Here is a 15,264-nt window from a genome sequence, read left to right on the forward strand (position 1 = left end):
CCTGGGCTGGTGAGACTTGCCAAGACAGGCTAGGCTGGTCAACTGAGGAAAATTGTGGTTCAGAAATTGCAGGAATCAAGGGAGTTTCTTAAAAGGGGGATTTCTCTTTCTCCCTCTCTCCTAGTTCCCTACACTCAGGAAACCTTGAGAGTTCCCTAAAAGGAAATGCTGACCAGATATGAGTTGACAAGTCTTTTAAATAGGGGGGAAAACCCGCCAACAGCTCTATGTCCGGTGATACACCCATCCAGTGACTTATGAACACAATATACATTATAATGTAATGTATCAGCTATCTTTTATGGGTGCGTGTGTATGCACTACTTTTGTTGGCATAGGGTGGGTTTTTGTTGGGGGACGGGAAGGAGCTGTTGTATGTTTTTCAAGGCAACCTCTCCTCACCCTTTACAATTAAGCAATTAAGAATCACTGGCCAGGAAGTCACTGGGAGCAAACAGGAAAGCCCTGGGGAAAACCTTGTCCAATCACTGAACAATAGCAATTCCTTTTAAGGTGAGTACAGCAAGAAAACAGGAAATAACACGTGTTGACTCTAGCTCTGAGTGCAATCTATGCTCATAAGGCCATGCTCACCACCTGCCTTGTCTCAGCCAGTCTCAGGTCACCTACCTGATGAGGTGGAGGAAGATTGGAGGAAGACTTCTAGTTGTGTAGACACCAAGGGAAAAGCCCAGGGGAACAGGAAGTCATTGGTCTGTGAGCCTAAGGTTCTCGTCCCTGTGTTGAGTCATCTCTCACTGGGGCACTAGGGAACCACACCTGCCTAAGCTTCTGATACAAATGGAAAACCCCAGCAGCCAGGATCCCTGAGAGGTTTTACCTTGGGTAATCCCTCTTACCAAGACGGTTTACCTTTGGCATTTCCAACAGTAACATCTTTAGATCCCCTTCTTTCTCCTTAAGGGGAAATCTACACAGATGGAGGGGGCTACCAGGCCCACAAGTTCAGCACGGTTGTATAATCCATACAAAGCTTTTCCATGAAAATAAAACCTTAAATGCATTGCTAATTCAGCAATAATAATAGCTAATACTTAGTGATCACTTACCGTGTCCAGGTAGTGCAGTAATTTTCACAACAGGAGGCACTATTGTTGCCCTCATTTCTCAGATCAGGAATTAAGACATAGAGAAGTTAATATTCCCATGAGCCTTGTCTATCTATCTACTATATCCATGACATTTAGCCCAGGGAAAGGAAACCAACATTTTATCTTCCACAATCTCTTGTTATGGACTTAGAGAATGTAAGATCTGGAAAAGTCCTTATTTAAAGATAACTGAGTAAACCCATGATTTTATAGATGAGAAAACAAAGTTGGAGCGGGGTTAGGGCATATTTATTCAAGAACCACAGAAAAACAGATGCATCCTTAGTCCCTCACTTTTTGTACCTCTATTATGATACATTCCTCTTCTTCCCTCCCAAAAGAAATCACTCTCCTGAATTTTTTAATCATTTCTTTGCTCTTCAATTCTCCATATTTATTATTCCCATTTTTTTTTCTCTTCTTGTTACCATTTTTACCGAAAGAGCAATAGGAAAGAAGGAAGAGAATGTAAAGGAAGAAGATGGGTGGGGGAGAGAGAGGGTGAAAGAGAAGGGAGGGAGGCAGGGAGGGAGGAAGGAAATCTGCCTGGCAATTATTAAGAATCTGGAAGGGATGGAGAGAGGGTAGAAAGGATGGAGAGAAGGTGGAAAGAGAGGAGAGGAGAGGAGGAAGGAAAGTAGGGAGGAAGGTGGGAAGGGAGAGAGGAAGGGATGGAGAGAGACCATCTGCCTATCAATTACTGAGAAGCTAGAAAACTTCAATTGCTAGAGCCCTAATTTGGGCTTCAAGATGTAGGAAGACAAGCCAAATCCCCTGTGATACTGGGTTAGTCCTCTCAGCTGATTCAGAGCTTCAATTTCCCCAACCTTAAAACCAGAGATTCACCATGCATCAAGACGCCCCAAAGCGTTCTGCCCTCACCAAAGAAGGCCGCCCAGGCCCCTCTCCGAAGTCGTCGCCTTGCCCTCAACAAACATGGCTACTTCGCGTGACGTCGAGTTCCGTCGCCTCCACCCTCCCTCCTTCCCTCGGAGGTGGCGAGCATCAATGACGGCGGCAGGCTGGGCGCATGCGCGGCGGTGGGGCTCGGCCCGCGGCAGCGGCGGCGAAGGGGCGGAGGGGTTCTCGGCCCTCAGTTGCCAAGCTGCGGCGGCCGTGCTGGGATGGTGTAGCTAGGCCTGCGGGAAGGCGGCGGGGCGCGGGCGGGGGCGAGGCGGCCGCGAGGGCCGACGCCTCCTGACGGGCTCCGGTGTAGCGGTAGCACGCTGAGGGGGCGTCGCCGCCGCCGGCCCCCGGCGCCGCCGCGGGAGGCCGCGCCCGCCATGGCGGCCCGGGTGGTGCTGGACGAGTTCACGGCGCCCGCGGAGAAGGCGGCGCTGCTGGAGCGGAGCCGCGGCCGCATCGAGGGCCTGTTCGGCGTGAGCCTGGCGGTGCTTGGCGCGCTCGGGACCGAAGAACCGCTGCCTGCGCGCATCTGGCTGCAGCTCCGCGGGGCGCAGGAGGCGGTGCACAGCGCCAAGGTGAGTCCCGCCGCCGCCCCCGCGCGCCCGCCTTCCGCGGCCCGGCCCCCGCGGCCTCGGCTCAGCAGGGCTCCCAGGGCGCCCCCACCCCCTTCCTCCCTGCTCTTCGTACTGGGACGCAGCGAAGCGCGGTGGTTAAGAGCGCAGTCTCCAGAGCCCACGGACCTGCGTTCTCAGCTTTTCGAGCCATGTGACCTTGGGCTAGCGGTTCAGTCCTGGGGCGCCTCAGTTTCCCCATTTGTAAAGTGGAGCTGACGAAAGCACCTCCCTCGGAGGGCTGTCGCGAGGATTGGAGTAGATGCTGTTGTAAAGCGCAGAGCCCAGTGACTGGCTTGGGGTGAGCGCGCTGCGAATGTTGCCTATTATCTTTCCTCTCCCGACCCTCAGGACGGTGCGCAGGGCCTGATACCAGGGTCCACAGCCTTCTTAACCACATCAGCCACCTTTCCTTCCCAGATCTCCAGTACAGTGGTTCTGAACCTTTTTGGGATTTCAGTCCCTTTTGAGAATCTGACAAAACCATTCTAGCGGTAAAATGCACAGGATATCAAGAAAAGATAGGGATGTTTAATAATAGTATTTAAAAAGAGCATTATTCATTGTGTCGATATTATGTTCAACTAACATTTATTTAATGGTTGTAGCACATCAGACGTTATGCTAAACACTTCATAAGGATTGTCTAATGCAGCTCTTAAAAAATCCAGTGAGGTGGATTTTATTATCTTCCTCTCTGTAAATTTACAGCTGGGGAAACTGAAACTCTGCAAGTGGTGACTCACCTTCTCTCAGAATCAGCATTTCAGCCTTATAACTACGCAACACCTTCAACTATTCCCCTTCCTTCCCGAGCCAAGAAACAGTAACAAAGCACATACCCCCCTTTCCCAGGTATGCAAGTTTCTCTAGGTTTTCCCGTCCATGACGTGGAGGCGCCCGGATTCAGGCTTAGAGCCCTTGTTCTTGATACCCGGCTCCTAAATGATGAGCCCTCTGGCTGGAAAGAAAAGGATCTCTTTTTGGCACCCAACTTCAGAAATTTCACAGTGTCCTTGGAGAATTGGACAAGCTGTAATTCCTGACTCCCTTTGATAAAAAACAGAAAAAAAAAAAAAAAAAAAAAAAAAAGCCTGGGTGCTGTTTGTTTTAATATCTTCAGAAGGATCGGACTCTGTGTGATTCTTCTTCACAGCATAACTTAAAACATTGTAGATTTACTTCCCTGTAGTTAATTTTTCCTAACTTTAAATTTTCTAAGTTTTTAAAAAATTTTTAATTTTTTAAGGTGGGCTCCATGCCCTAAGTGGGGCTTGAACTCAAGATCCTGAGATCAAGAGCCACACGTTCTATGGATTGAGCTTACAGGCACCCCCTAACTTTTAATTTTTTTTTTTTAAAGATTTTATTTATTCATTTAACAGACAGAGAACACAAGTAGGCAGAGAAGCAGGCAGAGAGAGAGGAAGGGAAGCAGGCTGAGCAGAGAGCCCAATGCGGGGCTCGATCCCAGGACCCTGGGACCATGACCTGAGCTGAAGGCAGAGGCTTAACCCACTGAGCCACCCAGGCGCCCCTAACTTTTAATTTTTGACTTCTTAGGCCCCTCGTTCTTTTCTCCCTGGCGACTGAATTTCTTCCCACTCCCCAGAGCTAAAAGGTTTGACGTAACTAAGTCCTGTCAGTGCTTCTGAAAATCTCTTAGATGCAGTCATTCCTCTCCTTCCATTACGTCTGCTGCAATTAAGACCTGCATTCTTGGTATGTGCCCCTCCCTTAGTTCGTTGCCCTCACTCCATTCCTCCCTCTTTCCCTCCCTCCCTAGTACAACTTGCATTTAACTGATCCTCCCACAGAAAATCTTTTTCCTTCGCAGGAAACTACTAGGACGTCCTGCTGGCTATCTCATTCATTCTAAACTCTGGAGATTTACAAAACATTTACTAATCCAGTCCCACCTTATTTTCCCAACTCTCAAGCTTAAACTTCTGCTGTCTTCTGCCTAGTCTCACTGCTTTTACTTCTGCCTCACCTGTTCCCAGTTCAGTTTTACTCAGTTTTCATTCCGAGTGTGGAAAGTGCTTCTTTTGCTCTACAGAAAACCCTAGCATATTCTGCCAGACCCTCCCAAGGGCTGTTCTCTTGCCTGTCCTGCCCCGCAGTTTATTTAGCATAAGCTATCTGGAAAAGGTGTGCCTTACAGTATCTTGGAAGTAGGTGTCACTTGCCCATATATCTTTGTGATGTGTATTACTCATAATCCAGTCCTCCCACTTGTAAGCAATCCTTTTCTTTTCCCTTGAGACTCATGGGTAGGCATTGAATGCCATAGTTAGTTGGTTTTGGAGTTGGTTTTACATTCCTTTGAGGAAGAGAAAACCATTAACTTAAAAATTAAGAACAGGAAGCAAACTTCAGCATCTACAATATTTTAAGTTAAGTTGTGGAGGAGAAGGTGGTTTTCGGGAAGGAAGATTTAGAGTAAATAAGAAGTGTTTAAGCTAACTAGTAAGTAAGTCTGATTAAGATAAGATGCAGGTTACTGTTTCAGGTCCCTTCAGGTGGTTTACTTTGCTTTCCTGCCCTTTTTTTTTTTTTTTAATTTTATTTATTTGACAGAAATCACAACTAGGCAGAGAGAGAGGAGGAAGCAGGCTCCCTGCAGAGCAGATAGCCCGATGTGGGGCTCGATCCCAGGACCCCGAGATCATGACCTGAGCTAAAGGCAGAGGCTTTAACCCACTGAGCCACCCGGGCGCCCCTGCTTTCTTGCTTTTAAATGTTAAGTTACTACATTTAGCTAATGCTAGGGAAGAGGAGAATGTGGAGATTTACTTAGGGCTCCATTGGCTAGCGAGAAGGGGGCCTATAGGTAAAAATTGATAATGCCCTAGGACGTTAAAAACAAAACAAAACAAAACAAACGACACACTCTAGAAGAGTGGCCACTTTTGTCGAAGGGAGATGTATTGGGGGAAACCGTACTTGAGCTGGGCCAGAAAGAGCCAGAAAGGGTCAGACCCTCGAGGGACCCTAATGCCAGGTTAAGCCGTTGGGCCTTAGTAAGGAGTCAGGATTTTTGAGAGGAGAACTTGTCTTCTTTTTACTTGGAAAGCAGGAAGATCCATCTGTGGAAGAGACATGTTTTAAGTTGGACATGGGTGGGTGACAAAGCTTTCACTGGAATTTGGCAACTGAGTGGATGTAGGGATTAAGGGGAGGGGTTTTAAACCTTGGTGTCAGGAAGATTGGTGGGTATGTTGTTTGACCTGATGGTAGGCCCAGGTAGCCAACATTTAAAGAAAATTTATGTGCCAGGAAGTTCATTAATGGTTGCCTCTGGGCCTCAGGTAATCCACAGCCTAGTAGGGGAGACAAACTTGGAAACAAATAGTACAGTATGATACATGTTAACAATTTGAAGTATGTGCAAGGTGTTTATGTTCATACAGGAGAGAAAGGGTTTTTCTGCCTAATTGGGTGTTAAAGGATAAACAAGAGTTTTCCTGAGGGAAGAGCATGTGTAAAGCCACAGGGATGTGAAATAGTGCCAGTTTATCACTGATTCCTCAAGTCTAGAAGTAGATTGGTAGAAAGGGGCCAAGTCACAGACACTTGGGGCCTGCAGAAGAACATGAATTTTTACCAAGCAGGCAGGTAGTAGGGAGTCAGGGAGGGTTGTGAGACCAAGAGTGATGCAATCAGATTTACATTTCTAAGAAATCTCTCCATATCAGTTTTTATACACCTAGGCTTGTTTTTCTCAGTGTGGTCCATTGCTGGTTTGTGTTGATGTAAGGGCAAAAATTGGAGACAAGTGTTTAGTGGCTTTTATGGCAGTGTGACATTACCATGAGGGCTGGAGAGGCAGTGTCTCAAAGAGCAGAATACCAGTAGAGAGCATTCTACATGTGGACCCAGCAGGAGGGGTTGAAGTCAGAGGTGGCTGACGTGGAAACAAAGGAGAATGAGGACTGAATTTTTGAGAGGAAGTGTACGTACTGACTCGATGCTGCCTCATTCATAGAGAGATCAAAGATGCAGTGCCTCAGAGGGATCCTTGGAGTCAGATAGTGATGGGGAGAGGTGAGGCTGAAAAGATCTCAGCCCTGGGAGCAAGAAAATAGAACTCTTCCTTTAGCTCTAGGAGGCACGAATTCCGTGCTCCCTGGGTCCATGTAGGAAGACTGCATATCGAAGCAGGTGGTTGATAGGGAGGACCTGGTGAATAAGGAACGTGCTTATGCTCTGTGCGAGAAGGTGACTGCCAATGCTTGATATTAGCCAATGACATAGTAGGGGCCCAGTGATATCTCATTATCTGAGAAAAGTCAGGGGTTTAGATTTCATAATGTGAAATCTATTTTTTTTTGTTTGTTTTGTTTTTTGTTGTTTTTTTTTTAATATTTTATTTATTTATTTGACAGAGAGAGAGGTCACAAGTAGGCAGAGAGGCAGGCAGAGAGAGGGAGAAACAAGCTCCCCACTGAGCAGAGAGCCCAATGTGGGGCTCGATCCCAGGACCCTGAGATCATGACCTGAGCCGAAGGCAGAGGCTTAAACCACTGAGCCACCCAGGTGCCCCAATCTATTTTGTTTTTTAAGAGGCAACTAATTTATGCCTTGAAAACCATTCATGCTGTGAATGATATCTCAGTAAAATTGGCACTAATGTATCCTTGTTAAAAGTGTATATTCTGCGGGGCGCCTGGGTGACTCAGTGGGTTAAAACCTCTGCCTTCAGCTCAGGTCATGATCCTGGGATCGAACCCCACATCAGGCTCTCTGTTCAGTAGGGAACCTGCTTTCCCTTCTCTCTCTGCCTGCCTCCCTGCCTACTTGTGATCTCTGTCAAATAAATAAATAAAATCTTAAGAAAAAGAAAGTGTGTATTCTGGGGGGAAAAAAAGCAATCATGCATGCTAAATCCATGTCAGAGGACCAGGTTCAGTTTTTAGGACCTCTTCTAGATGAAAGAGACAGGATGAGTGAAGGTATGCTCCCCCCCTCCCATTTGGTGAAGAGGGCAGTTGAACACCTTAATGGCCTATAGTTTGTCTCAGTAAAGTAGGAAACCAGTTCATGCCTGCAGAGGGAGGGTGAGAGCTGGAAGATGGTGGAATATGTTAGGGTGGATGCAGTGGAACTTTTGGAAGTACATTGGAAAAGAACAAAAAGGTATTAGAACTGAAGTAAGGACCAGGGGAACTTAAGTGGCCTGAATTTATAATATCACTTGATCCAGAAATTCTCCAGGAGGTGATGATTTCCCCCACTTTGGGTATTGGTAAAGCTAACACACCAAGGACTAAAGGAATCCAAGATGTAATCGAACAAGGCAGAATGGGGCCCAGGAAATGCTTCTGAGTGGTCAGCATTATTTGGGTTAGAATAATCCAAAAATGTATAAGACTTACCTTTACTTTTAGTGACCTGACAGCCATAAAGGTTCAGACTGGAGAAGAGAAGGCAGAAAGGGGCATAATGAACTGTGAGAACAAGGGTAGGAGTAAGACCTTAGACCCTGTCCCCTCCTAGACTCTTGGAATCATACAGATAGGGCAAGTTCATTGAGTATTGGGGAATTGTAGAAGTTGAAGTGAGGGAGGAATTTCAGATTAGAATCTTGGATATGGAGGAATTCTGAGAACCAAGGAGTGGTGCCTCAGTAGTCTGGGTATGAATGGAAGTGTGAGGCATCTGGAGATACAGTCCTGAGTTCAGCAAGGTTCATAACAGTGATTTGGGTGCTAACGTTAGTTTAGTTGGTTGATCCCGGAGCCTGTCCTGGAGGTTAACAAACAAGAGGGAATAATGGGAAACAAATGGCTTGGCTGCTTGTACAAAACTGTCCATCAGCTTTTGGGGGGCTTAGATTTGCTAACCACAGTTGCCTGTCAGTTGGTGTTTCAGGCATTACCTCGTGACAGTGAGGAGCCACCATGAGCCATAGCCGGAACACCAGTCTGGAGGACTTAAAGAATAATTTGGAAGACTGGGAAGCTTTGATGGCTCAGTTGATTAAGCGGCTGCCTTTGGCTCTGGTCGTGAACCTTGGGTCTTGGGATTGAATCCCGTATTGGGCTCCTTGTTCTGCTTCTCCATCTGCCTGCTGCTCCCCCGATTGTGCTCTCGCTCGGCGCGCTCTCTCTCTCTGACAAGTGAATAAATAAAATCTTTAAAAAAGGGGGCGGTATTTGGAGGACTGATTAATCTTAAACATTGAAATTACAGTACACTTAAGAAGCTATGCTAAGGTAAACCAAACATCTGGTCCATTTTAATTTGTGAGGAAGAGAGAAAGGGAGAAAGAGCGCCATATGAAGAGTTGACAGTCATCCTTAGGGTTTTTACTTAAATGTTTATGAGTAAGAGAGGAGTAAGATAAGGATTAAAAAAAAAAAGGGAATTCGAGTGGAAGCGGCTCATTACTGCATTGACTTCAGAGTTAAAATGGACACTGTATTGTTTCATTTCCTTTTCTGTTAGGAGAGTTTGGTACCTGGTTTCATGAATGAATTCTTGAACAGTTGATTTGTTCATGGAGGAAATAATTTGTAGATGTAATACTGGGTAATGACATGGAGTTTTTGTTTTGATTTTACCAGAAAGGAGGTTGGTGGCCTCTTTGCATTTCCTAGAATGATTTTTTTTAACTCACTATGGTTGTGAAAATCATCTTCTTAAGAAATGGTGGTTTGTTCAGTTTCTTTTTATGGTTAATATTTTGGGGTTATACCAGAATGTTGAAATAAGGGATACTCAGACTGGTTATATTGGGGTCAAAGTGATTGCTCATGACCGTAGTTTCCTCTTCCCCATTTACCAGCTAGTATTGTAGGGTTTTAATTAAATCAGGGACAACATTCTTGTTCTGTGTTGGCTTTTTACTAAATTAATGTAACTGTATTAAGTTAGAAATCTTGCATTTCAAAACCAAAGATGGGGGGAGGGCAATACTTAAGAGTCATTAATTAAAGAATGGTTTTTTTTTTTTTTTTTTAAATAAGTTATGTCCAATGGAAACAACATAGGAAACTTCTTTGTTTAAAGAAACTGCGTCTGGGTGGCTCAGTGGATTGGGCCGCTGCCTTCGGCTCGGGTCATGGTCTCAGGGTCCTGGGATCGAGCCCCGCATCGGGCTCTCTGCTCCGCGGGGAGCCTGCTTCCTCCTCTCTCTCTGCCTGCCTCTCTGCCTACTTGTGATCTCTCTCTCTGTCAAATGAATAAATAAAATCTTTAAAAAAAAAAAAAAAAAAAGAGGGGCGCCTGGGTGGCTCAGTGGATTAAGCCTCTGCCTTCGGCTCAGGTCATGATCTCAGGGTCCTGGGATCGAGCCCCGCATTGGGCTCTCTGCTCCGCAGGGAGCCTGCTTCCTTCTCTCTCTCTGCCTGCCTCTCTGCTACTTGTGATCTCTCTCTCTGTCAAATAAATAAATAAATAATCTTTAAAAAAAAAAAAAGAAACTGAATTATTATTTGTTATTTTATGAGGTTCCTTTCAAATTGGAGGGTTTTGTTCAGTTTAGTACTGAGAGGATTAGTAATTTATGTTAGTTGATAAAGAACCACATAATAAATATTTTAGATTTTGTGGACTGTACCCAATGTTTGTCTCATACTCTGTTTTTGTTTTTGCTTGTTTACAACCTTTCTGAAGGTAAAAACGATTCTTATCCTGGGGACTACACAGAAATTGTCCAGAAGCTGTATTTGCACTGTCCAGTATGTAGCCACTACAACATGTGTCTATTTAAGTTAGCCAGAGTTCAATGAAATTAAATATTTACTTCCTCGGTTGCATTTCAGGTGCTCTGTGGCCACATGTAACTAGTGCCTACCAGTGTGGGCAGTGCAGTTATAGAACATTTGTGCTATTTTGTCCAGAAGTTCTGTCAGACCGTGCCACCCTAGATAGGAACTAATCCTTGGTTGGGCCTCCCTGACAATTCTCTGGTATGACATTGAAAGGACATGCAGCCATCCTTTTACCTTGTTTCCTGAATTTCTGTAATTTTTGTTAATTGTGTCCCTTGTAATCATAACTTCCAAGGAGGACTCTTGATCATAGAGACACATGAATACGGACTAGCTTCATTGTATTTGGAATATGATAGGAGATATTAGCAATTAGTAAACCTGGAGAATTATCCTCTGAGAAAATTTCATAAGGAACCTTCTGTTGCATTTTTAATAGCCAGGTGGTTTTTGTTCTTAATTGCCTTTTATGGCTCTTTTATTCTAAAGTGAGGAAGCAGACCTCCAAAAAAATCAAGAAAGTCATGTCTTCATATTTCACCTATAGTATTTGTACATTTGCATGAATTCTTCTCTTCCCAAGGTTCCCAAAATATGCTAACATTTCTGGCCTGTCAGGAAGTCACTCTCTTTATACTATATGTAAGGCTGGGACCCTGTATGCCACAGAACAGGTACCACAGCAGTTTCCTAAGCATTGGTTCTATGCATGAACTACAGTCCTTGTTTTGTAATAGTGATGTTGCCATGTATGATTCAGCAGGATTTGTAAATATGACATTCTAGTTATGGCCTGGGTTGCATATTGAATTTGTCTAATTTTATCCTAGTCAAACTGAGGACAGATTGTCACTGATCCCTACGCAAATGACTACATTGCCATGAAAAAGTAAAAGAAACCAGACTTCCCTTTTGACTTGACATGAATTAATGGTGTTACCCCACGTAAGAAATAGTTTTAGCATCCTTCTTGTTGGAAGGTAAAAGACAAATCTTGGTGACTGATTGCTGGGGACCTTTGGGAAACCCCAGAGATAATTTAGGAGTTAATGCTTTCAGAGTGGTATACTGCACAGTACTAATGTAGATGAATTCCAGAGATAAGTCGAGTGAAAGAAGATTTACATAAGATAATTCTATATGTATGAAAGACTAGATAGGGCAAAAAATTGTGTAATTATTGTGAAAAAATAGAATAATTAGAGCAGAACAGCTGGAAAAGGACATTAAACATAGACTGAGTATTACCAGTGCTAAGGAATCACTGTTCATTTTGTTGGGTGCTGTAATGACATTGTGGCTATATTAGAAAGCCTGTATATGTATGTGCTTACATTGCATTTGGTGTCTGACTCATTTGGAAATTTAACGATGTATCTGAAGAGGACCTTAGTTAATCATTTACTATTAGTCTAATCAAGATAAAGGTAACTGAGGATACTGTAAATTATGCATATGCTGATGACTGAACAGCATATAACTTCTGATATTACAAAAGTTGTCAGTGTTCTAATTCAATTTAGTTGAACATATAAGCTTGTGTTTTTCTTTCTTTTTTTTTTTTAATTTTTATTTACTTATTTGACAGAGAGAGATCACAACTAGGCAGAGAGGCAGGCAGAGAGAGAGAGAGGGAAGCAGGCTCGCTGCTGAGCAGAAAGCCCGATGAGGGACTCGATCCCAGGACCCTGAGATCATGACCTGAGCCGAAGGCAGCGGGCTTAACCCACTGAGCCACCCAGGCGCCCAAGCTTGTGTTTTTCATAATTATAAATGTGAGTAATCATGAGTAATATAGCTTATCTGACCAGCAAACCAGCAAAGTTTAGAAAGTTCAGATGTGTCTCTTCATAGGAAAAAAAAATACATTTAAAAAAAAAATACATGAGTGCATTGTGTTCTACACTGGTGAAATCAGGAAAAGGATATCTGTTTTTAAATTAGCATTAGAATTATCAAATCAAACTGACCTAAGGATTATTTTCATTACATGAATGGGATTCTTTTTTTTTTTTTTTAAGATTTTTTATTTATTTATTGGACAGAGAGAGATCACAAGTAGGCAGAGAGGCAGGCAGAGAGAGTGAGAGGGAAGCAGGCTCCCTGCCAAGCAGAGAGCCCGATGTGGGACTCAATCCCAGGACCCTGAGATCATGACCTGAGCCGAAGGCAGCAGCTTAAACCACTGAGCCACCCAGGCGCCCACATGAATGGGATTCTTAAATAAAAATTCTTTTGAAGTGTCAGTTTCTGTGAGTTTGTGGGATTTTTTCTTTTGGTTCTTAAAAAACTAACATAAATATTAGATGTTTAGTTCCTTTATTTTCTAGGAATTCTAGGTATATGAATTTAAGTAAAAGCTTGTTACTCTGTATAAACCAATTAGAACAGTGGTTCTTTAGGAAACTTTTTAATCTAATTTATTAATACCCCTGGAGGTGGGAATATATTTCATACTCACACCATGAGAAATAAAGGCTTTTCTCATTTTATAGATACAAGCATTCAGAGAGCTTTCAGTTCTGATTCCACAGTGTTAGACATATGTCAAAAGTAATCCAAAGACACGAAACTGGTACAGATTTCAAAAAGGCTGTTTTTTCACTGGTGCTGAGACATGTTTTACACAAACAGAAAAACTGAAAAGACAAAGAACAGATTTTCTTGTAGTCTCTCATCCAACAGAAAATAGATCCATTATCCACTGACAGATCCCTTGGTCAGACACTGTAAAATCAGATTCCTGTAGTCTAGGTTTGTGTATACCAAGGATGTAGTTGAGGCTGACCTGGTAGTATGTAACCACGGTGTAGGTATAGAAAGGGATATGTGGCCAAGAACTCTAAAGCAAAAACAAAATCAGAAGAATAAAAAACAAGGAAAGAGCACCCATAAAAATCTGTTCCTGCTGGGATTCACTCTGGGACCCAAAATGAGACATGGTTGGGCTTACACAACCATGCAGTCTTCTTTGTGGGCCATTCAGTTTAATAGCTCTAGGCAGAGGAGTCCACTTGGACATCTCCATGAGTCCTATAAACTGCCAAAGTGTAAATTAAAAAAAAAAAAAGCTGTAAACATGACTTTCAGGTAGATAACTCATGAGTGAGGGAACCAGCAGGAACATAAAACTGGTTCAGAGAGCATTTGAGGATCTGAGTATGGATCTGCACTAAAAGAATAGTGGAGTAAAACTACTTGATGAGATACAGATTGCTTTATATCTCTCAGAGCAGTATAATCATAATATTTTTTTCAGTCAAATGGAGATACTGACATCTCTGCTGGACAAAAAAAATCTACATTTTAATATGTAGCATCCTGGTTTAGGCCCAGATGAGTAATGAATGGTGTGTCAGACAAAACTAAATTTCCCAGAGAATTAAATACTCTGTGGGTGGGCCAAAGACAGTGCTCCATTATGATTGAAAGGCTATCCTTTTGCCTTATTTAGGAGTATTTAGAACTTTACTTTTCTTTCTTTCTTTTTTTTTTTTTAAAGATTTTATTTATTTATTTGACAGACAGAGATCACAAGTAGGCAGAGAGGCAGGCAGAGCGAGAGGGGGAAGCAGGCTCCCCCCGCTGAGCAGAGAGCCTGATGCGGGGCTCGATCCCAGGACCCTGGGATCATGACCTGAGCCGAAGGCAGAGGCTTAACCCACTGAGCCACCCAGCACCCCAGAACTTTTCTTAACATTATACAAACTATTAAAATGGGACACCTCACTCCCCACCTCCTTTTGGTCATCTTGGCCATTTTCTCTTTGACAGTGTTACCCAGTCATTGGTACTAGGCTGGATGTCAACCTGTGTTCTCAAACTTCCTAATTTCTGTTTGAGTGCATATTTTCAACGTTTATTGTTCAGTTCAGGGTTTCTCAGTAGTGGCACTGTTGACATTTTGGTTGAGAATATTTTGTTGTTCGGTTATATTGTGCTTTCTAGGATGTTTAACAGCATCCCTGACCTCTACCCCCGAGATGCCAGGAGCACCCCATCAGTGTGACAGTCAGAAGTGTCTCCTGACATTGTCAGTGCCCCCAGGAAGAGCAAAATTATCCATGGTTGAGAACCACTGTGTTAAATAACCAAGGCCAGGCCCCACACTGTCTCTTCGCGTTGTATAAATGATGTAGTACAAATAATGAGATAACTGATGTGCATAGAAAACATTAACATCTCCCTCACCCGGTTCTTGGAAAATGTTTTTGGAAGAATATAAGGAAGGAAAGGTTAAATTAGGCTGCAGAAATAAGAAGATAGACTAAAATCCAAACTACAGAGGACTTTCAGTATGGGTCTGAGGATCTTGAACATTAATGCTCTGTAGTGAGGATCTTTAGAAAGTTTTTGAGTAGGGAAGTGAAACAGGTAGGTTTTCACATGTCTCTGATACTGTTAACCCCGGGGGTGGAGTCTGACAAGACCCAGAAAGAAGGGTTTAGAGTTGGTTGCAGTAATATTCACGTGAGACAGGATTTGTGAAAAATTGCAGGTGATGAGAAGGAAAGAAAACTTTGAATCCAGGCAACTGCGTTTCATTTTCAAGGGAACTTGGACCAAAGACAAGTGGAGAGCTCTGAGCTCTGATGCAGATCATTAAACTTGAGGCACTGTCTGGTAAAAGTGTCCAGGGGATGGATAGTTTGCAGCTTAATAGTATTAAGGGCTAGAGATGGAGACTTGGAGTTGACCTCATAGAAATAAAAGTTATGGTAGGAACCTGAAGAGTCTCTGAGAGTATAGTTGAGGGAGAAGATAAGAAAGGCACCTTGGGGAAGGCATAGATTTAAGGTGCAGTAGGAAGTGGCAGCAGAGGATTTTGGGAAGTAGTCAGAAAGATAGGAAGTGGACAGCTAGCGGTATTTCCAAAGTATGGAGAGGAAATAACTTGTCAAGGAGAAGTTGGGCAAC

At 43.5% G+C, this 15,264-nt stretch overlaps 1 protein-coding gene across 1 annotated transcript in view; it reads left to right on the top strand.

Moving 5' to 3' along the window:
• Positions 1–2,168: 2,168 nt before the first annotated feature.
• Positions 2,169–15,264, top strand: part of N4BP1 (NEDD4 binding protein 1) — a 50,112-nt gene continuing 37,016 nt past the window's right edge. The window contains exon 1 of the mRNA XM_045987314.1: positions 2,169–2,593. Coding sequence (XP_045843270.1) covers positions 2,396–2,593 — 198 coding nt within the window. The 5' untranslated portion in view covers positions 2,169–2,395. The remainder of the gene's footprint in view (positions 2,594–15,264) is intronic.

This window comes from Meles meles, chromosome 19 (genome assembly GCF_922984935.1).
Source record: "Meles meles chromosome 19, mMelMel3.1 paternal haplotype, whole genome shotgun sequence".
Lineage (NCBI taxonomy): Eukaryota > Metazoa > Chordata > Mammalia > Carnivora > Mustelidae > Meles > Meles meles.